The sequence below is a fragment of the Desmodus rotundus genome, chromosome 10 (genome assembly GCF_022682495.2).
Source record: "Desmodus rotundus isolate HL8 chromosome 10, HLdesRot8A.1, whole genome shotgun sequence".
NCBI classification, from domain to species: domain Eukaryota; kingdom Metazoa; phylum Chordata; class Mammalia; order Chiroptera; family Phyllostomidae; genus Desmodus; species Desmodus rotundus.
In genome coordinates, this window is record NC_071396.1 from 79027474 (window position 1) to 79052332 (window position 24859).

Here is a 24859-nt window from a genome sequence, read left to right on the forward strand (position 1 = left end):
CCAGATACCCTGCGTCTCCACGTGGGGCCAGTGCCTACTTGCTAGAAACAGTCCTGACTTTCTTCCCAGCCCCCTGCCACCTGCAGCTAGTGTGTGAAGCGGCCTGCTGTCCTCAACTCTGCAAGTGGTTGACTGAGCAGCCGCAGGGCCCGCTGTCTAAACGCAGCTGGCTCTCTCGGCAGTCCTGCTTGCGCAGGTGTGTCCCCAGGTGTCAGACTGAGGACTGAAGGTAGAGGACTTCACTTTGGCCTTTGCAAAACATGCTTGCGGATGAATAAAGTGGCATCAGGGGAAGGAAAGAGGTCTGAATGTTGGCATGGAGAGAAACAGTATACAGTCCAGGGGTGCCCAATCCCAGGGCTGTGGACCAGTACTGCTCTGTGGCCTGTTAGGAACTGGGCCACGCAGCAGGAGGGGAGCAGCGGGAGAGTGAATGGAGCTTCGGTTGCTTTACCGCCTGAGCGCCTCTAGTCTCCCCCTGCCACCCTTGTCTGGGGAAAAATGTTCTTCCATGAAACAGGTCCCTGGTGCTGAAAAGGTTAGGAACCCCTGGACACAGCACATTGAAGATTACCCTTGAAAACTTTCTAGGAAGGTGTCATATTAGAAACAGACCCTCCAGATATTTTCCTTCCTGAGTTGGAAGAGATCACCCTTGATGAAGCAGCAGACTTTAACTTGGGAGCCACGTTGCACAAACCAACTTCATGTGTCTTTTAATCCTGGAATCATACCCAGTCAGCGCCAGCAGATGACGCTCCTTGAGGGGCTCTGGGGCCTGCCACTGACCGGGGAGAGCAGGGTCTCGAGTCTTCCCCAGGCTCATTGCAGGGCTGCAGGGGGCTGCACATGCTAGTTGCAGTTATTTCTCTCTTATTTTCTTGCCCAATGTATATAGTTGCTTTCATGTAAGACAAATGTATATATGATATAACTCTTCTATACTCTTTTCCATTTGGCTAATCACCCTTTTGTTGCTCTAAATCCTGAGGGACAGGATGAATGAAAGGCTTCCTGAGCCCCTAATTAATTTTGGGTCTATTCTCCCAGATCTTTTTTATGTATTTATATATACATGCACAAATTTTTTACATAAATAAGAACATACTAGCCCTGGCTGGTGTGGGTCAGTGGTTGAGTGCCAGCCTACGAATCAAAGGGTCACCAGTTCAATTCACATGCCTGGGTTGCAGGCCAGGTCCCTGGTAGGGGGTGTGCGAGAGGCGACCACACATTGATGTTTCCCACTCTTAAAAAAAAAGAACATACTATACATATTCTGAACTTAATATTTTCACCAAATGATAAAACTGTGGTAATTTTTGCCCCCACAGATCAACAGATACAGAGCTACCACATTCTTTTAAACTATCCCATAGTATGGATATCCGATAATATTTGGGGCCATCTGCCAGTGTAGATAGAACAGTCTAGTTGTGTCTGGTTTTTACTGCTACAAATAGGACCACAATAAACATTCTGTGTGCATAAATCTCTGCATATTCATGTGGACGTGTCCCGAAGATAAATAACAGACAAGAAATTGCTAGCTCAAAGACTGTGTATGGTTAAAAATTTAAAGATTACTGCCGAATTGCTCTCAAAAATGTTTAATTTTCACTCCCACCCAAACTGTAAATTTCCCAAGACTATATATTATGAATAAAAAACTTTTTTTTGCCAATCTGCTGAATTAAAAAGAGGTATCACACTTAAGTTTTGTTTCTCTGATACTAGAAAGATTGAATATCTTTTCAAATGTTTATTGGCAATTTCAATTTTTTTCTTTAGGAAATTTTTGCTATATTCAAAAATGTTTTCATCAGGTTGTTTACATATTTCTTGTGGATTTTTAGGAGCTCTTTTATGATTGATATTGATCTTCTGTTGCAAATACTTATTCCAGTCTGAAACTTGTCTTCTATTAATATATAGTATCTTTAATTTAAAAAAAGTTTTGAAGGATACCTTTTGGGTATTAAGTTTTGCTTAGGTAGGCCCTCTCTGCCTCAAAATTATACCTTTAGAAATTCCTTTATATTTTTTCTAATGCTTTAAAAATTTATTTATTTATTTATTTTTTAGAAAGGGGAAGGGAGGGAGAAAGAGAGGGAGAGAAACATCAATGTGTGGTTGCCTCTCGTGCACCCCCTAATGGGGACCTGGCCCACCACCCAGGATTGTGCCCTGACTGGGAATTGAACTGGCAACACTTCGATTCGCAGGCCAGCACTCACCCATTGAGCCACACCAGCCAGGGATATTTTTCTCTAATACTTTTATAGCTTTAATTTTTATGTTTACTTCTAGAATATTTGTGAACTTAGGAGGCAGGACTCTGACTTTACATTTTTTCCAAATGTCTTAACGCTTATTATCTCAGTGCCAATTACTGATGATTTCTTTCTTTTCCCATCTTTACAATATATCAAATTCCTATATACACACATTTGCCTCTGGACCCTGTTCGTGTCCACTGATGTATCTGTACATTTTAGACCCATCAGGATCACACTTTTTAATGACTATTGCTCTACAGTATGTTTTGACATCTGCCAGAACACGTTCACCATTGCCCATGACTACTACCATTATTACCATTTACAATAATTGATTTAGCTATTCTGAAGCATTTTCTTCTTTTACACAAATTTTATAAGTGAACCAAATTTCATTTTTAAAAACATCTGTGACTAAAACGGGCTTGCCCTGAATAGGGAGAGTAATTTGGGGACAGCTGACCTCTTCACAACATTGAGGTTTCCCATCCAGGCACACAGACAGTCCCTTCATTCATTCAGCTCTTCTTTTACACTTGTACATAGCCATTTGCAGTTTTCTTAATCAGGCTTTGTGTTTTTCTTGCTAGGTTTATTCCTAGGTGTTATAGTTTTTGTTATTACTGTGAGTGGTATTTTTTCCTTTATATCTTATAATTGGCTCTAGTGATTTTACAGGAAAGCTATTGATTGTAATATATTGATCCTGAATTTAGATGCTTTAATGAGTTCATTATTAGTTCTATTAGTATTTAGTTGACTCTTTAGAAACTTCTATTTAGAGAGGCATTAACAGCTGCATTTGATGACATTTTTGTATATTCCCTTCTCATTAACACTTTCTATTTGTTCTTCTTATCTCATTCCACTGCCTATATTTGCCAGCGTAATGTGGGACTAACTTTAACACTAGGTACTAACTTTAAGGAGAAGAATTCTAAAATTTTACTGCTAAGTATAATGTTTCCTTTAAATATCTCAGACAAAATGTCTTTATTAAGCTAAGGAGATTTTCTTTTATTCTCTACTTCATTAAGACTTATCAGAAATAAGCTGTGAGTTTAATCAACTTATTTTCAATGGGTTAAAACCAATTTCAATTCAGCCCTTTAAATAAAAAGCAGTCCTCCTTTGCTCATGTAAACTTTTAATGACCATGTACTCTATTTCCTGAAGAAAGGTAAGTCAGAGACCCCTGATGCCATGTGAGGTCGGTGGCATATATTAAAAATGTAGAATTAGAAATATTTGGGGGGGGGAGTACATCAAAACAAATCATATATTTATGCTATCGGTAATTTAACATGAATCCCTCACCTTGAAATCATCGGGAATGAGGAGTTTTGATGTTCGTAGAAAATTCAAGATATATCTGAACATCTGTCCATCTCTGTCAATGAAATAGTGCTGTTTGAGACTGTCCAAAACAATGGGCTCTGTACCATCAAAAAGTCTTCCGATTCTGTGATAGAAAAGAAGGAACAGTGAAGGCAATTAGAATCAATTGTTCAGCCACTAAAACTAAGAGCTACCATTTTGTGTCGCTGCCAAAGGTAGCAGTTCTGAAGGTGGCAGGCAGGAGAAATTACCCTTTAAGCAGTTATGGTTCTTTGAGAAGTACTGGTCCCTGCGTGATAAATACCTCAGGACCAGGCAATTCAAAATAGTCTCAGGGTTTCTCAAGTAAATTCTTTCACTCACTGTCTTTTACCTGTAAAGGAAATGTTCCTGACATGGTCATTATGGCTAAGTGCTGTCAGAGTAATGGAAGGCCAAGTCTTTCCTCCTCTGTTACTTAAAACAGCCTTTTCTCTACTTAAAAACGTTATTGTTCCAAACTGCCTTTTAAATGAATTTTAAAAAATCAATTGTTTTTAAGAATCTGTTTTCTGAGCTTTCCGCACCCATGAGTCCCAAACTTTCCAAAAACAGAATAATACCTCTATGCTAACACCTACATTCAAATATAAAAAAGAATAACTGAAAAATACCACTCATCTAGGAGAATACGTTTTCCATTAACAATATACAGTCTAATTTTTTAGGTCTCAGCAAAAGTCATTTGTAACAACCAGGTATCATTATAAAAAAGACATATTTGACCACCCCAAAAATACAATAAAAAATACATTAGACCACCCCAAAAATATGACCTAGGTTCCGGAACGTAAGCGACTATGGGTCATTTTTTAAAACAGCTATCCATATGTTTTCCCCATTTGTAGAGTAAACATTTGAACAGTGTGCTACAGTCAAAGTGTATTGTACTCACCATCACTTAACCCTTTAAAGAAGGCTGAACCTAGGCACTTTAGTATATATTCAGTTAAGAGAAAGTGGTCACATCTATACTATGACAAAGTAGAGGGTTGGCTAATGACTATATGGTAATTATAAAAAATAAATAAAAATAAATAGAATAAACTTTTAAAGTGCTTTTTTCTTTTTGCTTTTCATTAACAGTGTAGGCAGAAAAATGGCTCCTTTTTTTAATGGAAAGCTTTTGTGGAACTCATATCATTGATTTGGAATATCATCTTATTGTTTTGAATATGATTTTGAACTCATACACTTTTAATCTTATGTTGAAATGGAAGAGATGTAATAGTAGATCAGTAATTCCACCCTTTAAAATACAACAAACAAGTAGGGAAGCTGCTCCCCTCCCGAAGAAAGGCCTGTGAATCTCTGTTTCAATAAATAGCTTTCAATATAATTGGAAAATTCATGTCCTACTTGAAATTAATAAACGCAAAGAAGAAAACAACTAATCATGGTCAGGTCACATATATTTTTCTCAGCTACTGTACCTCATCCAACTTTCCATGAACTGAGGGTGATTAACCAGGGTGTGGATTTCAACCATCCCAGGATTGCTGCAATGCATTCTACCTTGTCATTCATTCCTCATTAGCACATCAGTCAAACAGTAGGCTACATGAAAAAGAGGCAGTGAAACTAAAATACACTTAGTCACTTATTTATAGTGTTTCCAGGATGAGAAAGAATGAGAACGGTTTGACTATTAAAACATCTTACCCTTTACTGTGAAAAACATAAATTTACAGTAACAGAGGAAGAAAAGGGAGCTATATTTATTAAGTGCTTTCCAGATACCTTCCACTATCCTAAGCATCTTATATACGTAACAAAACCTCCTTTTAAAGATGAAATAGGCTCGAAGTGACGAATAACTTGCCCAGCTAGTTAAGTAGCACGGGGGATTTGTGCATGGTCTGTTTGATCTTCCAGGGGCCTCCCGACAATGACTGGAATGAAAAGAATTACCGCTACCTAATGAAGGCTTTTGGTCTAGCGTTTTTATTTCTATCTTATACTTGTTCAGCAAGAGCTTTATCATGAAACACAAGCATATCTAATTGTTATTATTATGGCCTGAAAAAATTAGTATCAGTGAGTGCAAATCACTTTAGTAAAGAGATAAAACGTAAATATTCTAAAATAAATCTTATGCTTTCTACACTTACATGCTCATTCCCAAAAGCTGGACTTGGAGGTACATGGGCACACACCGAGTGGTTACTGAAGCTCTGTGGAGTGGACAAGTGGAGCAGGGACTGCGTGGGGAGTGGAATGAGGCTCGGCCAGTTACCAGCTGTAATCTGGGTGAAATAAATTCTCTGACTGCATTTGTTATAAAGTGGCCAGTTTCTTCTATGAAATTGCACTCACTTTTTCTTGGAGTTGGCGGAAACATCAAATAGGGTCATGGCTGCTCAAAAAGAGTACAGCAACAGAAGGGATCCCAAAGGAAACACAAATTTCTGCGAAAACAGTTTTTAGAAGACTGCAGGCACTGAAAAGGAAGGGGATTTAAGGAATAAAAGAACAATCTTGGTTGAAGTGCATTGCTATACTTTTCTAAGACAGGAGGGACCTGCCGTCTGAACAGTTTCTAGGATGCCAGAACAAAACAACGAAAACCACCTCTCGCAGGTAGAGGAAACTGGGCATAGTCGCAAACAGAAGCACCTTCACGTCTTAGATGAAAGGGGAAAAAATGAGAAGGAGGGAGCAGGTGGGAAATCTGAAAAAAAGGCCCAAAGCAGTGGGAGGTGGGGGTGAGCAGAGAGGTGGCGGCAGCCTCTGCGCCAGGCAGTGGGAGAAGTGGAGTCTCCAGGCGTAATCACTCAGGGGGAAAAAAGGGCGCAGCAAGCTGAGGGGGAAGGACTGCACTCCGCCGGGCAGGTAAGAACCCCCAGCCGGGCAGCGGTGCGGTGTGCGGAACCCTCGTCGTGAGCTCGCAGCTGCCCCGGAAGATGGCCGGGGCAGGCCTCCTGGCCTCCTGCTCGGGGAAGAAACAGCTGTGTGGGCAGAGGGGGCAGAGCGGGAACCGGCTGTGAGGGGGAGAAGGGAAAGGCTTGGAAAGGAAGAGCCTGAGGGCCCCTCCTGATGCACATTCCTGACTCAGGTGACAGACCTCTCCCAGTCCCCACATTGGAGGCAACACAGGCTAGGAATAATAAAAGAGAACACAGTGGTGCTGACTTTCGCTAACTTAAAAGGCAGGAATGTTTAGGGTCCTAAAATCAATGAGAAGGGCAAGGCTGTGTGGACGAATGTGCTGCGGAAACCATTGTTTGGCTACGCAGGTAAAGGGGAAAATCGACACAGGCTGTAGTTCTTGTGCACATATGAATGGACTTACAAATCAGAACTGCAGTGACTTGTAAACCCTGGAGAGTTCAGTCACATTCCTGTTTTTCTACTGACCAAGACCAGGCTGGCTCTGGAGGACGCGTCATTGTTTTGTTATTGTTGTTGTTGTTTAAACACTCATCGAACCATGTGGCGATGCTGAGGAAAATTTCCTTCCACAATTTTTTTTTTACATTTATTTTGGACATTTTTCAAACTGATGCCAAAGCAGAGAAAATAATGTAACAAAGTGCCATGTGTCCATCCAGTTTCAAAAGCTATCAACTCTTGGCCAATCTTGTTTTACCTTATACCTTGATGCCTCGCTCTCCCCACTGGGATTTATGAAGAAATTCCAAACATTTGTCATTTTATTTGTAAATATTTCCTTGCTAGGATATAACAGTTCACTAAAACTATACTTACCAGATAATGAAATATATCCCTCTTTCTTTCCTTTCAATATTACCACACTATTGATTATTCTTGTTTATGGAGCAAATAATGCAGCACCAGGTCCCTGAGGAAACTGAACTCCTTCGGACAGAAAGTAAGTCTGGTTCCCACTACGGCCCCCGCTCTCTGGTCTTTAATGCAATGAGGTGAAATCACAGTACAGGGGCAGGGCCTGATTTACCTGGTACGGTGTGAATCGAGTCACTAGAATTTATTTCTTCTCGTCTATTCATTCATTTATAGGACCTGGTTTCTCTAATTTACAGTGACTCAGTTGTTTTTTTAAAAAAATTTCTCTTTCTTTATAGTGCTGTCCAGTTGTTGATTCATTCTTTATTCACTGAGCCTGACCGGGAGAAATACCGGGTACACAGTCGTGAATAAGGCACCTTCCTTGCTTTTGTGGAACATGCAGTCTGTGGGGTGGGGATGCAGAGCACATGCCACTACCACGTGTAGTGTGATGGCATGTGTCACTGGGTGTGCAGAGAGAGCTAGGGGTGTACGCAGGAAGTGCGCCCAGCTCAATTTTGAGGAGGCAGGGAAGAAAGAAAAAGTTCACTGGAGACCTGAAGGACTAGCAGAAGTTGGCCAAGTACGGAGGGGAGGAAAGGCTAGCTAGGAAAGGAGAGGGGCAGGGAAGCTACAAAGGCTTGCAGCTGGAAGAAGTCTGGCTTGAGATTACTCTCTACTGGGCTGTAGAATCAGGTCAACTGAAAACTGAGGCTGGGGCAGCAGAAGCCAGGTCATCAAGAGCTGTATCAGCCAGGTCAAGGACTTGGTTTTGAGGGCGATGGGGACTGATGCCAGGCTATGTTCTCAGCAATGTCAAGGAGAACAAATTTAGAAGTGAAACAAAATTGAAATACCATATCTGAAATCACATCTCACAGATGCAGTTTGTGGCTTCTCCACATCCTGTCTCCCTTGCAAGGCCTTTGACTGTGTCATTTGCATAGAGCGCTGGTTCTTCACCCTGGCTAGACAATGGAGTCACCTGGGGACCTTTTAAAAAATACTGATGCCTGCAGCCAGATGTTCTGAGGTTAGGGTTGGGGTCCCTGTGTCTGTCTGCACTGAAAAAACTCCCCAAGTAAGTGTAATGAACAGCTGAACTGAGAACCAGTACAAATGAGGGTGAGCAGAGAGACTAAAGAGGAGCAAGTCAACGTCATCCCCTTGAGATGCTTTCAGTTAGTTAGTCATTCTGACAAAAGTGTGGTTTGGCCATTTACGAAGAACTGTCACAGCACTTCTTAAATAGCCAATCACAGTTTCAGAAGTGAAAGATCTCCAGGATGACCTGGTTCAGCCTCCCGTTTTACAAATGGAGAAACAGCTCTAAATATGTAATGCTCGAGGATGCACAGCTGGCTAGACACAGAGCTGGCTCTAATGCCACCATGCTGCCCTTGGACAGAGGACAGTCCCATTCAAGCCCACGGAGGACAACTGCTCCACCACTAGTTACTATTTATTGAGTAGCATTATGGGCCAAAGAATGAGCTGGCTCTTTGATGGGCTTTATCTTGTTTCATTCTTACAATGATCCTGTGAGGTAGCCACCATATTCCCATTGCATAGACGAGGAAAATGAAGCCCAGTCCGGTTGTTGTCACTTGGCTTAGATGTCAACCTAGGTTTGATGCTAAAGCCTGTGCTCCTGACCACTAAATATATTGCTTTTTAATTTATGATTTCAAAAAACGTAACACAACAACAAAAACAAGACAACAGCTAAACAACTTCCCTTGTGAACTGCACACTTTTTATAATTCAGTAGGGTTTGCCAGTGTATGTTCTCCCAAGCAAGTTTAGTTATGTACGTTTTGTAGGGAAGCTAATTTACCTAATAAATGGGCTATGAAAAGTTGAGGCCCAGGGACTTGGTGTACTTGTGGTCTGGGTACACTGAGAAGATACCCTACGTGAACCAAACCAAAACACCCCAAGACTTCAGAGGTTACTTTCAAACAGTTTGTGTAACTGAAGGTGTGTGACAAGGGATGGAAAAGTGAGGATTCTTAGGACAATGAAAACCTCCTCTGGAGATAGGAGTACACATGAGGTTCCACCTCTATTTACCTTGAACTCTGTATTCCATTATGTGCCGTGTCACTACATTTAATCCTGACAACCCCCCGTGGCATCTGTCACTTTACAGCTAAGAAACTTTAACTTAATGGGGCTTCCAACCGTTCTGAGGTGCCACACTCCCAAGCCTCCTAACACACCCAACCCTCCTAAGCTGCCTAAACACTGTGTCCATCCAGCACCAGGGTATGCTATGAGACGCCAGGCCCTGCTTTCCCAGAGGCACGGGCTAATCCTTTCAACTCCCCGGAGCTGGTGCACACAGGGTAACTACACGGGGGGCAGGGGGGGGGTGCATTAACAGAAGGGCTCATCTGCACTGCCTCAGGGAAGGTGGAGAAGACTCTGTCCAGGGGTGGGGTCGGGAGTGAAGTGCCAAAGACAGACTCAGGGATAACGATGGTGAGAAGAGGGCAGGACACAGGTTGTTGGGCCTTTCCCCCCACTGGCTCTCCTTGGCCACAAAATGCCCTCTTTCTCCATCTCTGGGTTTTTCAAGCCATGGAAAATACCATTTGGCCTTAAGAAGAAGATTTATTTGAGTTTCTGGTCCAGATTTATTTTGCTAAGCAATTCAGAGGTAACTTCCAAATTACTTCTTTAGCATTACTTTCCAGGGATATTTTTAAATTATCGAAGTGACACCTACTCATTGCTGAAAATTAGAAAAGCATGGAGGACGAGGAAACAGCAAAACCGATAAACAATCTGCCATGAGTCCGCCAACTGGTAAGACGTTACTTTAAAAAAAAATCCAACTTAAAGAGTATTTTTCCATTGAATAATTTGGTTTTCAGAAGCAGTTGTAGCTTTGTACATTTTTCTGTCTAACTAATCCAAGTTAGTAGATTCCCAATTAAGTTTCTGTCTTAATATTTGAAAGCTAAGAAGGATGGCGAATGGGGTAGGGGGCTGGGTGAGGGTATGCATGTTTGTGCACAATCGTGTGTGTGCCCAAGTGAGATGTGTGTGGAGAGCTGTCACTGTAGGTAGAACCCGGACTCAGAATAGCAGGGAGGGAGGGAGATATGGACAGAGGGGACAGCATTGCAACCAATGGAGGCCTTTCCCACTTTTCTGTTGAGATGGGAAAGGAGGGAAACAAAGTGGGTGAGTGGAAAGAGGAATGCTAAGTTCGTGGCTGAAACTTTTTAATTTTTAAAAAAGATTTTATTTACTTATCTTTAGAGAGAGGGGAAGGGAAGGAGAAAGAGAGAGAGAGAGAGAAACATCAATCAGCTGCCCCTCCCACGCATCCAACAGGGAACCTGACCCACAACCCAAGCATGTGCCCTGACTGGGAATCGAACCAGCGACCTTTAACTTTTCAGGATGACACCCAACCTACTGAGCCATGCTGGCCAGGCACATATTTTAAAACTTTGAAAAATAAGACGGTTCATACTGTTTTCTCTTTATATATGCATATATTTTTAAAATGCCCACAGTAAAAAGTTTTCCTTTTTTAAAAAGTTTTCCTTTTTTAAAAAGGAAATGCTATGCTGGACATAATTTTAATGTCAAAAAATAAAAAGAAATCAGTCAACTTACTGTTTTAAAAGTCTGAATGATCATAAACAGCATTTACTTTGTTTAAAATATTATAACTTTTTAAAAGTCTAGAAATAATTCTTTATAGTTTCTACACTTGGGAAATTTCATCTATATTTTATGAACACAGATAAAAATTAATTCAGAGCTTGTTAGAGAAATGGATAGAAGTAATTTAAGAGAAGAGAGACAATACCTTCTTAGTAAAAACAAACAAAACAAATTACATGTACTTATGGGGAAGTAATGTTTCTAGTACGTTCCCTGAGGCAGCATCATTTTCTTAAATGATACACAGAACTGAAGAAAATAGGGGAGAAGGGAAAGGCAACTCTAAAATACGAGGACAAATCTGACAGCAAAAACAACTCCAGACTCGGTGTTTTGGAGAACTGCTTGCTGAGGGTGACGCCGATGGCTGGTGGGGGGCCAAGGCTACTTGGGCCTGCCCATCCTCCAGGAATCCCAGGGGTCCTCCCATGGCTCTGGCTGGAGACATTTTTTAAATTAGCAGAGTTACATTGTTAACTATGAAGAATGTATTATTATAATTAATCTGATTTTTTAAAAAACACCAGCATTTACATAAGCAGACTTTTAATTTTTGAATTTGTTGACTGTCTACCATGGTCCTGGTGCTCTGCCAGGCCTTTAAACTGACACAGTCCTACTGGGAGCCATGCAGGACAGAGGAGAAGACCTAGCCAGCCTGGGGCAGGTAGGAAGGCTTCCTGCAGGAGGGGATGCCTGGGCAGGGCTTCAACAATCACTGGGTATAAGGAGAGGGGCACACACGGGCTTGGAGAAGGGATTGCAGGCGAGGAAGAACATGATGGGAGAGGTGGGCACACAGCAAGGGAAGAGCATCTCTCTCAAAGTGTTGGCCTCAGCAGAGCCTGTAAGGGCCCCATTATTCACAAGAGCTTGGGTATGGAGCTTTCAGTGATGTCTTAGGAGCCTCTGGCACCATCAGCTCCGACATTCAAGAGACCTGTGTTTGAATCCTGGCTTTACATCTTTAAGACTAATCAGTTTGAGACTAATCAGTTTGAGTTTTGATTTTGTCATATGAGAAATGGGATACTATAGAGCCCAAAGAATTCTTAGGAGGAATAAATGTCCAATAAATCTACATTTACTGAGTGTTCACTATGGGTAGGACATGGTACTGAGTCTTCACAACAACTCTCCCAGTGAATACTATCATCCCTATTGTACAGAGGAAGACGCTGCAGCCAGCTAATTAACACTGAGGCCAGAATTAACCATCAGGTGGTGGGACTGCTGAGCCAGCTGAGAGCCACACCCTGACAGCCCAGCGACTCCCTTACTGCTCCTATTTAAACGCTGTGCCTGCCTGGCACGGGATCAGTAAAAGCTGAAAGAGTCTCGCCCTCCAAAGAGCGTGAGCTGTGCCAAAATGGAGTTCTCACTGCAAATACAATCCTGCTGTGCATCTGGAATTGGAAGGAAACTGTTAAGATTACCTAGTCCTGCCCCTTTGGTTTGAGCAAATGCCTGCTTTAATAGGATTTCTAGGGGAAACAACTATTTTTCTAAGACCAGTCCAGGATCAGATCATCAACATCTCCCTTGGGAGCCCACTTCAGTGTTTTCAGCTCCAGTGGTTTCTGCTGAGGTTTCTTCTCGCTTTCTTTTGGGGCATCAAGCACACACATGCACAGGAGGAGCCTGCCCTATAGCCCACCTCCGCCTACCTCCCAAGAGTCTGTCTATATTTGGAGGAATTCCTGACAAACTCTATTCTTCTCCTGATTTAAAACTCTAGAATACGTTTTCCATTAATAATTACTATTTGGAGGAAAACATAACAGCTAGCATTTTTTTTGAGCTTGTGTTAGACATTCTGCTAAATTTACAGATGATTTGATTTAACCCTCACAACAACTCTGTGAAGTATTTACACATAACATTTTGATTTTACTGATGGAGAAACCAATGTGCAGAGCCATCAGATAACTTGGCAAGGGCTGCCAAGCTATGCAGTCTCTCTGTCCCCAAGAGTGAAGGCCAGTCCACCCTGCATGTTGTCCCTGACTCCCAGTGTCCATCTGTCCCAGACCTCCCAGCTCCTTTCTGGCTCTAGCACCTCCTGCCAATCTTTCTTCATCTTGCAGCTGGACTCTAGTTCCTGGTTTCTAATTTCTTGTCACATACACTCTTTTGCATGTGTTCCCATTGAATTTACTGTTTTTGAGTAACTGCTCTTACTCCTGGGCTTCTGAGTATCACCAGCCCTACGTATTGAACCAGTGCCTTCCCATCTGATGACACATTTCTGACTCTTCCATCTGTGCCGTCGATTTAATAAACGGGATGGACTCTCGGCCCTTCCACCGTGACTGCTGCTCTCCCAGAGGCCCCACTCTCTGCGGTACTCTGAGGTTATCAATGACAACAGGACGTGGAACGGAACCTGTCCCCGTTTCCTTTGGACGTTACTATCCCAGACTGTCGGGATTTGCTTACAATGCCATAGTAGTCACTTCAGATGAAGGCATCATATTAATTATATGACACTAGGAGAGGACCATGGCAAAGCCAGCCATCTGTTTTCAATGTACCAGTTTTTCCTTCCTTGCAATGGGGCCAGCGAAGCAGCAGCTTACAGTGGAGTATGTGAATTTTTTTGCTTAGTACCTATAAGTAGAAAGCCAGAGGCTTAATATAGTGCTTGATAAAAAAGAAAGAACAAGAAAAATATAATTTACCAAGAGGCTAGGTAAATGCTTTTCGAAAACCTAACAGAAGCTGTGTGGAAGATAACAAGCGAATCTACCCCGAAGCGTCCGTATCCGTTCCCACCCGGACACAGACACACACTGCCGACACCATTCGAGGGTCTTCCAACAGCAACAGGGTATCATTCAGACACTCCAGGGTCAAAAGGTGGTTGGGTGGATGAAAATGGATGGATTGTTCTCCCACTGCATGACTTCCGAATGACTAGGAAGCTTAAGAACACTTTCAGAACATGGGCTTTATGAGGACAAAGCCAACGGGAGGAGATTTCACCACAGGACTGTGAGTTATACTCCTTAGAGGAAGGGAGGAAAGCTGGAAAGTGGAGAAGAGTTATATTTATGCAGCTCCAAAAGTATCTACATATTTTAAAGAATATATAAAATTATACCACCCTTTCACTTAAAAAAATGTCTAATTACTTCTTCAGATCACAATGGATGATGTCCCTCGTTGGCTTTATACTCTGAGAAGCTTAATTAAGATTTCGAATTTATGTGGAGAGATTATTTAAATAGTCACCAAATAAAAATGACGTGCAAAATATTAAGTATAAATCAGCTCACGATTCAAAGACAACATTCTCGGGTGTGTGAGGTTGAGAAATAACGAAAGCGGCCGCTGACAGCATTTTGCCTTCGGCTGTACCACAGCCAACAATGCGCTGTCGTAGGTGTGTGTCTTGTGTAACCTGGTGTAACCGTCGACACCCTTCTGGGGCTCAGGCTTGGTTTATCATAGTTCAAGAATTTACCCAGAGGCACCAAGCCGGTCCCTAGACACGTTGCGCGGTAGGTGCATCTATTGATTTTTCTCCCTACCCCTTTCAACAAAACACAGAACCAAGTCCCAACCTGCAAAACATCAAAAAAAAAAAAAAAAGTTTTCCAGCTAATAACAAGAATTCCTCTTTTTTTCTCTTCCTTCTCAGATGACCATCTAGAGAAGCGGACACACTTTAGTAGTCATTGGATGCCATTCTCTCCCATTATCACTTCATCTGGAAATCCTGTGTGAGAAGGGCACTAAAGCCAAATCTCAGTTTTCAAATAAATACTTCTGCTAAGTTTTGAAAATCGACATAAAAGATTACACATGGCTTCTTCAAGAGCCCGACTGGACATGCACGTGGAAAAACCGTATCGTCACTGTTTGGTTTTCGAATCGTCAGACATCTTGCCATGGTGAAGAACATAGTTTTGTTCATATTTAACACGGTGCCCTGGGTTTGCTTGGTTGTTACAAACTTATCCAGTGCATTTTAATGTGTCCAACAATTTTCTCTGAATTCTACCCTTTATGCCTTCTTGTACCTCCCGCAATGTATCATCAGCATGATGTTTTGATAAAGTGCCTTCCTCAGGGCCCCTAAGATTATGGATTACTGGGATACACTTAAAAGACCCTTCTTTTTCTTCAGTATTGACTGTTTGCACTGCTTTGAGACTCGGAGAGTTTTCATTTTTTAGGTGAGCTCTCAAGCCCTGAGGGCCTTCTAAGCTGTTGTTTAAAAAATCAGTTTTTGGAGGGGTGGCAGGGGCCTAGCCAAGCCTAATGAGGCTGGGTGGGAGTTCTGGAGCTCGTTCAGCTCAAATCACGAAAACAAGTTCAGGCGAGCTCACATTCACCTTTCAATTACGAAGCTCTCGCCGCCTGGCAAGGCTTCCCACTGTTTGAAAGTGGTGGTTGGCTATTAGGCACAGTTGTCCTTTATCTTCTGAATATGGGGAACGCAATGGGAAAAGTTGCACAAGAGTAAAAATAATCATTACCAACAAGAAAGATAAACAGCAAACAATGTCCTCACGAAGAACACCAGCACATGTAGCAACGGGAAGCCATTATCCAGTGACAGTGTCATTTCCACTGCCACTGCCTCTCGATTAGATTCAGACAGGCCAGCAAATGGCCAGAATAATTGTGGGGCTGAAATACGGGTTTTAAAAAAATATTTTCTTTTTCAGACGGGATTGTCACCAGACTGGAGTTTCTGGGTATCTGCCTTTGGCATATGAACACATGGAATGCGCACACCTGGTAGGGGACCACGGACTTCTCCCCCTCCACCCACTGATCACACGCCCTCGTTCTCCCTCTGGGATCACCCAGGGCCATTCAGAAGCACAGCACATAAAACACCACGCACCCACTTCAGCACACTTCTTTGGGGATGAATTATTGCTACTTTCTATCTCCAGGCAGAATATTGATCATTTATCTGTTTGAGGCTATACGTCCTGCATTTCTAATGAAAAGAAATGGTATTTTAATGGATTATTTACATAATAGACTGAAATGTCTGGCAGACATAGTGAACTGAACTTTTCTATGAACATGCCGTCAGTTTCGGCAGAGGGCATCTGTGTGTTCAGGGGACCCCTCAGGCCTCCCTCAGTGTGGCTTGCTCAGAGGTTTTTTTTTGGGGGGGGGAGGGTTGGCCCTCAAAGTATAGATGCAAGTTATACCATCAGGAGTTTTGGTTGGGAATAAATGCTTCTGTTTGGAGATTAAGAAGGCAAACGCTATTTTCTGCACTGGCTTAATAAAAAGGGATTCCCCCAACTTGAGAATAACTTGCACACTGTTTTCTTCCAGCGAGAACACACCCAGCACACACACCTCACTGTGTCCTGACGCAGGGGAGCTTCCTTTCTGAGACGAGACTTCATATCTAGGTGAAGCAGGTCGCGGTGGCTTGGGAAGGTGGTACCAGACCAGACAGCACACACAAGGCTAACACCCTGGGGTGTAACACTCCTGCCCACAAAGCTCTCTACACGGCCGCCACGCAGCCTGTCTTCGGAAAATCGCCTACAGTGTTTTAATGTTGGTCCTCACTGGCCGTAAAGCAGCTCTCACATGAAGCGCTAAACCTGAACCAGGTCATGTGACTGACAGAAACTACGGGTTCCAGGGGCCGAAGTCATGAGATGTGGGAACTGGGTGGTAAGAAATAACAATGTCAATTTTAAGCTCTTTTGATAAAACTGTTCTCAGGAACACGGTAGACTATATTTTTCCCATATTAACCTTGTAAGAGATTACCAAAATCTATGAAATTAACTTTTTAAACAGTAAATAAAGCAGTTTGTTATTATAAAAGTACTTTCTTGTATGATGAGGGGAAGCATGAAAATATGATCAAGAAACCAAAGAGCAAAATGACCTTGGCATTGCTGCCACTATTCACCATGACAGATCAAAACAAGTACAGCAGCGTTATTGTCCCGAGTGATAAGAACCAAGCCAAAATCAGGAAGAAAAGCCTTGCTTTAACAACCTGTCCCCTGCCACCCCACTGTCGTCCCCACCCTTCTCTGCAGATCCGGGGCCCCGGCCCTGAGATGCAGGTGGGCGGCCTGGGGTTGATGAAAATGGCAGATTTTCCTCACATCCTGGGATACAGATTATGTACATGGTGGCCAAAGCCCAGGACTCTGCATTTTCAGGCATCTCCAGATGACCCCTGATGTGAGGAATTAGGGAGGGGGCCTCAGTTGGAGGAAGTACCCCGAAGGCGGGTGTCACCCTTCTGTTAATCTGTTTCCTTGGGGTCTGAGTTGTGACTGGGTTGATTTATTCCCTTCTTACTTTTTCCCTTTAGGGTAACTAGAAAATCCCTTTCTGGGCTTTGCCTTGAAGAAAAAGGATGTAAATCTTTGCTGCCCAGATTGGACGAGGCCTGCCATCACATCCCAGCCTCACCCTAGCACCTGGGGATTCGGAATGTTTGACTTCACACTGCAGCAGCCCAGATCACAGCAAAACGCATTCCGCCGCATTCAGCGAATACCCGTCAAGCATTTGCTGTGGGCCACACATAGTGGGCAAGGCCCTGAAGACTACTGGTGGAACTTGTATTGTTTAAAAACCTAAGGTGTGGATTTATAAGCCATGCTTTAGAAATGATTTTTTAAAGCCCTTACAGTTACTTTCTGATTGGTGCATGCATGTGTTTTATGCACAGGTATGAACCCTGAGATAGTCTGCTGCCTTGGTGGGCTCTCTGGGGACTACTGTTCTATTAGCAACGGGAAGGGAGGTGTCCAGCAGGAAGTGGATGACTAATGATCCATGGGCCCAGACACCTACGATGTGGTCGGCAGCCCTCTGGATCCTGGTGTGGCCCAGTGTGCCTCTCCTCCGGGTACGCACAGCCTGCTAGGGCCAGCGCAGGTCTCTGCCCGTTTTGCTACTGATTTCCTCTTGACAGGTACAACCAAGCAGCCATCCGCAAGTGGTAGGGTCACTGGTCCAAGGCCAACTTTGTCCCTTGCTGTGGGCAGACTTGATATTGTACACTGGACACTGGGTCCTGAAAAGAACTTCCTGGAATCCACAGGCAAGTAAGAGCAAGACCCACCTATCCCACTGCCCCGGCTAAGGCGGCGCTTTGCGGGCCTTTCAGAGTCATGGCACACAGACCACTGTGGGCAAGAGAGGCTGCTCCTGTCTGTGGGCGGCCGCCCGACAGCGCCAGCTGCCTCGGGGCTCAGGGGGATTAGGTGAAGGCCATCATGAGAACAGAGGGGCTTGAAATATTGTAGGTGGTCTTCCCTCTTGGCTAAAGACCATCTTTAGAACACAGTTCCAGAAGGTGGTAAGATGGACCATGTGGCTGAACATGGGAAGCATTAAAAAATCCCATGGCCCAGCCCTGCCCCAGACCAAAAAAATCAGAACCTTTGTGGGCAGAGCCAAGTTTTTAAATAAGGAGTCCCAGTTGATTCTACCATGCCCCTGGAGTCCAAGTGGGAGCTGGAACACGTGCACTTCCCCGTTGGCCGAATACCACTAAACAGGCTGCTTATCTCTCAGACTTTCGGTGTTCTCATCGGTAAGCAGAGGTCAATCACGGCCCCTACCTAACAGGCTACATGCCGTATTTTTTGGACCATAAGACACACCTAGTTTTAGAGGAGAAAAATAGAAAAATATTTTTGAAGCAAAAAATGTGGTAAAATGTTTAATAACATAAATAACATAATATTTCACCAATGTAAATGTAAGCTACATTCAGATTATGACGCACCCCCATTTCCCTCCCAAGTGGGGGGGAGTGTGTCTTCTAGTCTGAAAAATATGATAAATGAGATAACACAGAAGATGCACCCAAAGCAGCCTTTAAACGTGCTTTTCCATTTGAATAAGGGTACTTGATTATTTGCCCTTCCTTGTTTTGAGGATCTGGCCTCTGTCTACAATATTTTACCCCCTAATTAACTCATATGCTAAAGAAGTGTTTGGTTGCCCACTCTGTGGCAGGTGCAATACTAGGGACCAAGAATACAAGAATGACACCAAGTGAGAAAGAGTTCTCCAGGGAGAGGGTTTCTGTCTAAGTGAGGCCGAGTCCTTGATAAGTGAGAAGTTAACAGAAATCAAGACCTTGACTCACAGTCTTGCCCTGAGTTGTGTCCCAGCAGATACCCAGGGCTGTCCCTGCTGTCACCACCCTGCTGTCACAGGGACAGGCACAGAGGTTTGCACGTACACGGTGCCTTCACCTTCCTCCCCTCTGACTAGGAGGGGGTTAAGGGGTAAACCAGCCTGTCTATCGCTGGCCTCCAGGGAACTTCTGTCTGCGTTGATTTCAACGTCTTTTAATTTTACTTTGGTCAAAACCAGATATAACGTCAGTGACCAACAAATGCAAAATTAAAGGGTATGTATCAGGAACAGTATTATGGTTCATATACGAGTGAGGTGACCTGAAGATGATCTGACCTTGAGTCGTCCCACATCGGTGGCCCAGAGAGTAAACTTCATCATGTATTTCCCTCCCACTGAAATGCAGGGTGAATGTGTACGATTACACTCATCTGTACTTGCCACACACTAGGTAGCAGGAGGTGAACAACAAAACTCAGAACAGGCAATGGACCATAAATTAGGGATGATCTGTAATATTGAAGTGACAAAAATCTGCTTCTAAATTTAAACTAAAATGTAAACTAGATTTTTGTCTTGAAAATGTAGATGAACAAATAAAGATGCTTCTTGAAAAAACAAAAGAATGAAATTATCTTTAGGCTTACAATAAGGGCAAACTATACCCCAGAGTGGGCCTATTTGTTCTGTTATTTTTCTTTCTTCCCACTTCACTTGGTACTAATTCAAATATTGTTCATTGATTGTTCACTTGTTGATTGTCTATCTTCCCCATGTAGAGGGGGAACCCTCTCCCTGGAGAGCTCTTTCTCACTTAGTGTCATTCTTGTATTCTTGGTCCCTAGTATTGCACCCAAGGAAGCTACAGGAGAGCAGAGACTCGTGTTGGCCGGTATATGCCCCGGCCCATGGGGCACACGGAAACCATCTGAATGAATGAAAGGACGTACCAGGGAAAAGCTCAGGGAAAAGCTATGGGCACTGGAGTATGGCTGCACTTTCCTTTGAATCATGCTCTATGACAGGACTTCACGAGTTAGATTACTTTTCAGGTTAGGCCTATTTTGTTCCCAAGTGGCAAAGGAAGTTTGCTGAATCTACCAGAAGCTCAAGAGTGTTTACTGAAGAACTTGCTTTTCAGCACTAAGCAGAAAATTCAGTTTCATCATTTTAAAAAAAGGCTTTTGAAGCTGGTTTCACTTACTCTTTGCCTATAAAACTGAGGAGCAATTTTAGGAAAGCAATATTGCCAGACTAAGAGACAGGGAAGAGGGATTTCTCCTATTACCCTGAAGAAACTTTCCATTTTTCATTCGCTAGGTGGTTTTCCTCCTTTTAAATCCCTTCGTAAACTAATTTTTTAAAAGATTAACCAATCTTACCAATGAAAACCGTTCACCATTAGTTACACTGCCCTGGTTCTACGCATTTCCATAGACGTTTGCCCAGCAACAAGGATGCACTTTCTCTGTCCACACGTGCGGAGACTGTAGCCCTCGGGTTGACTTCTACTCATCTAAAAACCCCGAGACCCATTCTGGGGCTTGTTCACTTGACATATACATTGAATTGTAAATCATGATGACCTAAGGAACAGGTCAGAATTCAAAGCTTTCCATTCAGTGCCATGCGATCATTCTGAACAAAAGCTCAAGGAACTGTTTGGCAAACAGGATGCATTTATTTTTTGGCTTTTTTGTTGGGATTCTGAAACGTGGGTCCAATGCTGCTGGACTCTTGTCTAGGAATGGTAGTGTGACACTGGAGCTGTGAAGTCCTGCACAGAATCGCCAGCCCTAGCACAGGATCACAGAAAACTCCCTGGGCTGGCATGCCACGGTAACGTGGAGACCCCAACGTTAGAATTCAGTCCCTCTGAGAGTGTGCGCACTGATCCCTGAATACTGCTCTCATCCAACTTTCCTCACAGGCAGGACGACTGACACGTCAGAGCGAAGCAGGAGCCAGATCTCTGCTGGGAAAGCATCTCCATCCTCCAGCTCCCTCTGCTGCACACACCACACCCCTTGGGTGGCCCTGGGTGTCGACGGCAAGGCTGATTCTCTTGAGTTTTGCAATTACCTCCATATGCCAGTGTGCTTAGTAACTCTGCTGCTATTTAGGAGAGACCAATTTGGCATCTTCTACTTATGTGGGAGTTAACTCATGTACCGGGTTTAAAATATACGAAAGCTCTGTCCAGCAGTCAGATGGATGCTCAGGACTGTAACATGAGATCTCGTCTTTCACCTCTGGGTCACTGGCTGGCAGTCAGCTTTTACCTGAGACCCCTGTCTCATTACCACCCCATAGGCTTAGTTAACTAGGAGTATGGCCCACTTCTGGTTCTAAAAAGTCCACCATCAGTATAGCTGTTATTAATATTGATTTTGTTCGAGGTGATAGCAGAGGATAAAATAGACCTAACTTTGAAGTCCGACTTGTGCCTACTTTTAAAGCAGTCATAGAATGTGTCTTCAATGTCACACACACATTTGGCTCAAAAGATATTTCAGAGTGTCAACAGCAGATTTTAAGAGGGCCATGTAACTTGGTACCAACCTTAATTACTTATGACAAATTATTTAGACTTTTTGTTATCAATGATTGCTGAATCAAATATAATGAGCTCTGTCCTTAAAATTTGCAGGGCCTAGGTCAAGAGAATATAAGAGAGGCCCACCTCCCATGTGTCTAGATATTTACGACTTATAAATCAAGCTGTGAAATAAAATACATTTTATCTTTTTTGCATATCCACTCAAAATCCTCTTATGAGAGCAATATATTTTTCTTGACTTTTTGTTTTACTTATTTGATGTAAAATTATTGCAGATCCGAACTGAGTATTTTTCCTGGTGATTACAACTCAAAGCAGCAGCCAAAACTGGAGACACCAGCCTCCTCTGGAAGGGAATGGGGCTCCCCACCGGGGTGGGGCACCTGTCTCAAAATCACCGCCCAAGACGGCTTCACAGTTTACACAAAAGACTGATAAAGACAGAACACATCACTAATGTATGCAAAACTTCAGTTAATGTCCAAATTTCAGTCTCTTAAGCTAAAAAACACCTGATGATGGAAGTGAGTAACAATGTGAGTGGTTAACCTTGCTGCGAGTTAAAGAAAGTCAACTTGCTTAGTGAATTCCTGCTCAGTCAGGCCTTACAAGCCAAAACAGCACACAGGTGCACACACAGTAGACCCAGACAACCCTGGAAATTAAAGAAATGAAGATCCAGGTACTTTATTTTGGTGGAATGGCCATTAGGATATCAATGAAATATTCTTTAAGGAAGAGGCCTATATTTGTTTGGAGAAACCATACACTTCAGTGTTGTTCAAAGCCAGATAGTAAAAATCAGGATCTCTTAGGAAAATCGCAGAGTTTCCTATTTTATTTGTTTGGGGCAGGGCCTCACGTGGCCTTTTAATGCTGCTGATGTTCAGCCACATGGTCCATCGTGCCACTTCCTGGGGACAGCTTTCTAAGATGGTCTTTAGCCAGGAGGGCAGTAAATAGACACAGAACAAAAAAATCACAGTGTTTCAAAACGGAGTAAAGGCTCTTTGCAGGGCCTTTAAAATTACATATTTTAAGATCATTTGTTACAAACAAATCAGCACTTTTAAACTAGAGGTCTGCCCTGGAAATCCTAGAAAACAAAGCCCAGGAAAAGCCCTCCTCCCCTCTGGGCTACACTATGGAAAGGGTGGGTGAGAGGAACCAGGGTGTGGCTGGCGGTTGGCGGGGGGTGGATGGGCAGAGAATGGTCCCCAACGGTGAGAGGGCTCACAGTACCTGGAATCCAGACAACCGGCATTGGGGTTACTGCAATTCTATGTGCATGGGCATTCTAGTGTCCTAGGATTCATCCCAAAAGGGTTGATGAGATGCAGGAGCTTTTCCCAGAAGTCGGTAGGAGCACCTAGTATCTATGGGGGAATATGAAGAACTATTTCCTTCCTGTATCTTTGATTATGAAAATTTGTGTGTGGGTCCCATGAAACTGATGGTTGCATGGGAAACAAATATTTAATTACTTACCAAAAATAAAAACAAAATACATAAAAACCCAAGAGGGAGCAAAGTAACACACAGCGGTCAATTCAACATCTAAACCAGTGTCATCTGCTTGTTTCAAAAACAAGTCTTGACATATGTTTAAAAATATCTTCTAACGATAAAGATGACCTTGGAACGGCTGAGCAGCTCTGTGACAGATGGAGGCATTTAAGATAAGGTGCCAGAAGGTGCAGGTGAGGAATCCCTGAGCCTATAGTAATTCAGGCAAGAATCCAGAAGTAAGGCTGTTTCCATGGTCTAGGAAATGAATGAATGAAACATACTTGGAATTTGGAAGGCAGTTTTAAAAGAAGCAATTGCTGAGTTAGGCAGAAGATTAAGTATAAATGCAATACTCTGTTTGGTATGGACATGGAGTGCTTTCTGTAACCAAATTTAATCCTCCCGATAACCTTGTATTAAGGCATATTTGTGTCGACTTTATGAGAGAGAAGACTGTTGCTCAGAAATTGGACCTATCTGTGGCCAAACAACTATGAGATACATGGCAGCATCAACACTCAAAGCTAGGGCTGATGAACCACAAGTTATTTCTGATGTTGCTCCTGTGATACTGTGACCCACTGGTGACAAGGATGCACAGGGGGAGATTGGGGAAGGAAGATGAACGATTTGATCTTTTCTAATTAAGTTGGTGAAAGAAAGATTCAATATATGATGCACAAGTATCAGGCTGGGGGAGGGGTAGAATTAATTTGATTTTTAAAAAATCTGTGTAGTTTAGCACTGTCCAGCAGAAATAAAAGTGAGACACTTATATAATTTTATGTTTTCCAGGGGCCACATTAAAAAGGAAAAAGAAGCCCTGGCTGGTGTGGCTCAGTGGATTGAGTGCTGGCTTGCAAACCAAGTTTGCCAGTTCAATTCCCAGTCAGGGCACATGACTGGGTTGTGGGCCAGGTCCCCAGGAGGGGGCATGCAAGAGGCAACCACACATTGATGTTTCTCTCCCTCTCTCCTTCCCTTCCACTCTCTCTAAAAATAAATAAATAAAATCTTTTTTAAAAAGTAAAAAGAAGTGAAATTAACTTTAATGACATTTTATTTAACTTAATATGTTATTATTCCAACAGGAGATCAATATAAAAATTATTTGGATAGTTTACATTTTGGGGTACTCGTTAAAATTCAGTGCACATTTCACACTTCGAGGACATTTCGGTTTGGACCAGCCCCATTTCCAGCGATCATCACCGGCATGCGGCTAGTGGCTGCCATGGGGCAACCCCGATATCGAGTACTGAGATTCGAGAAATCTTGGGTGTGGCTGATGCGGAACAAAAAGTAGACTCTTACAAATACCCATGAAAAAAATACCCATGTGGGGAAAGTAACCATGGAGAGGAGGCCAGAGAAAGACTCTCCCAGTGAGACACCATTCAAGGTCTTCAATAATATGAAGCACCAAAATAATTAAAGTGGCAAATTATTTCAGAAAAAGGAACTGAATAAATGGAGCCTCTGATCACTGCCAATGAGCCAAGTGATACCTGGGAGCTTCCCAAAGGCTTAAACCCCTGTGGTGCCTTAGTCTGTGGGAGGACACCCACCCGGCTGCAGTGAACACTGGAAAACCTAC

At 43.0% G+C, this 24859-nt stretch overlaps 1 protein-coding gene across 4 annotated transcripts in view; it reads right to left on the minus strand.

The window, feature by feature from the left end:
* The window catches only part of KCTD1 (potassium channel tetramerization domain containing 1), a 178196-nt gene that overhangs the window by 16338 nt on the left and 136999 nt on the right, over positions 1 to 24859 (minus strand). For all 4 annotated transcript variants that reach the window (XM_024580725.3, XM_024580726.4, XM_024580724.4 and 1 more), the window contains exon 3: positions 3597 to 3741. In XM_024580725.3, coding sequence (XP_024436493.1) covers positions 3597 to 3741 — 145 coding nt within the window. The remainder of the gene's footprint in view (positions 1 to 3596; positions 3742 to 24859) is intronic.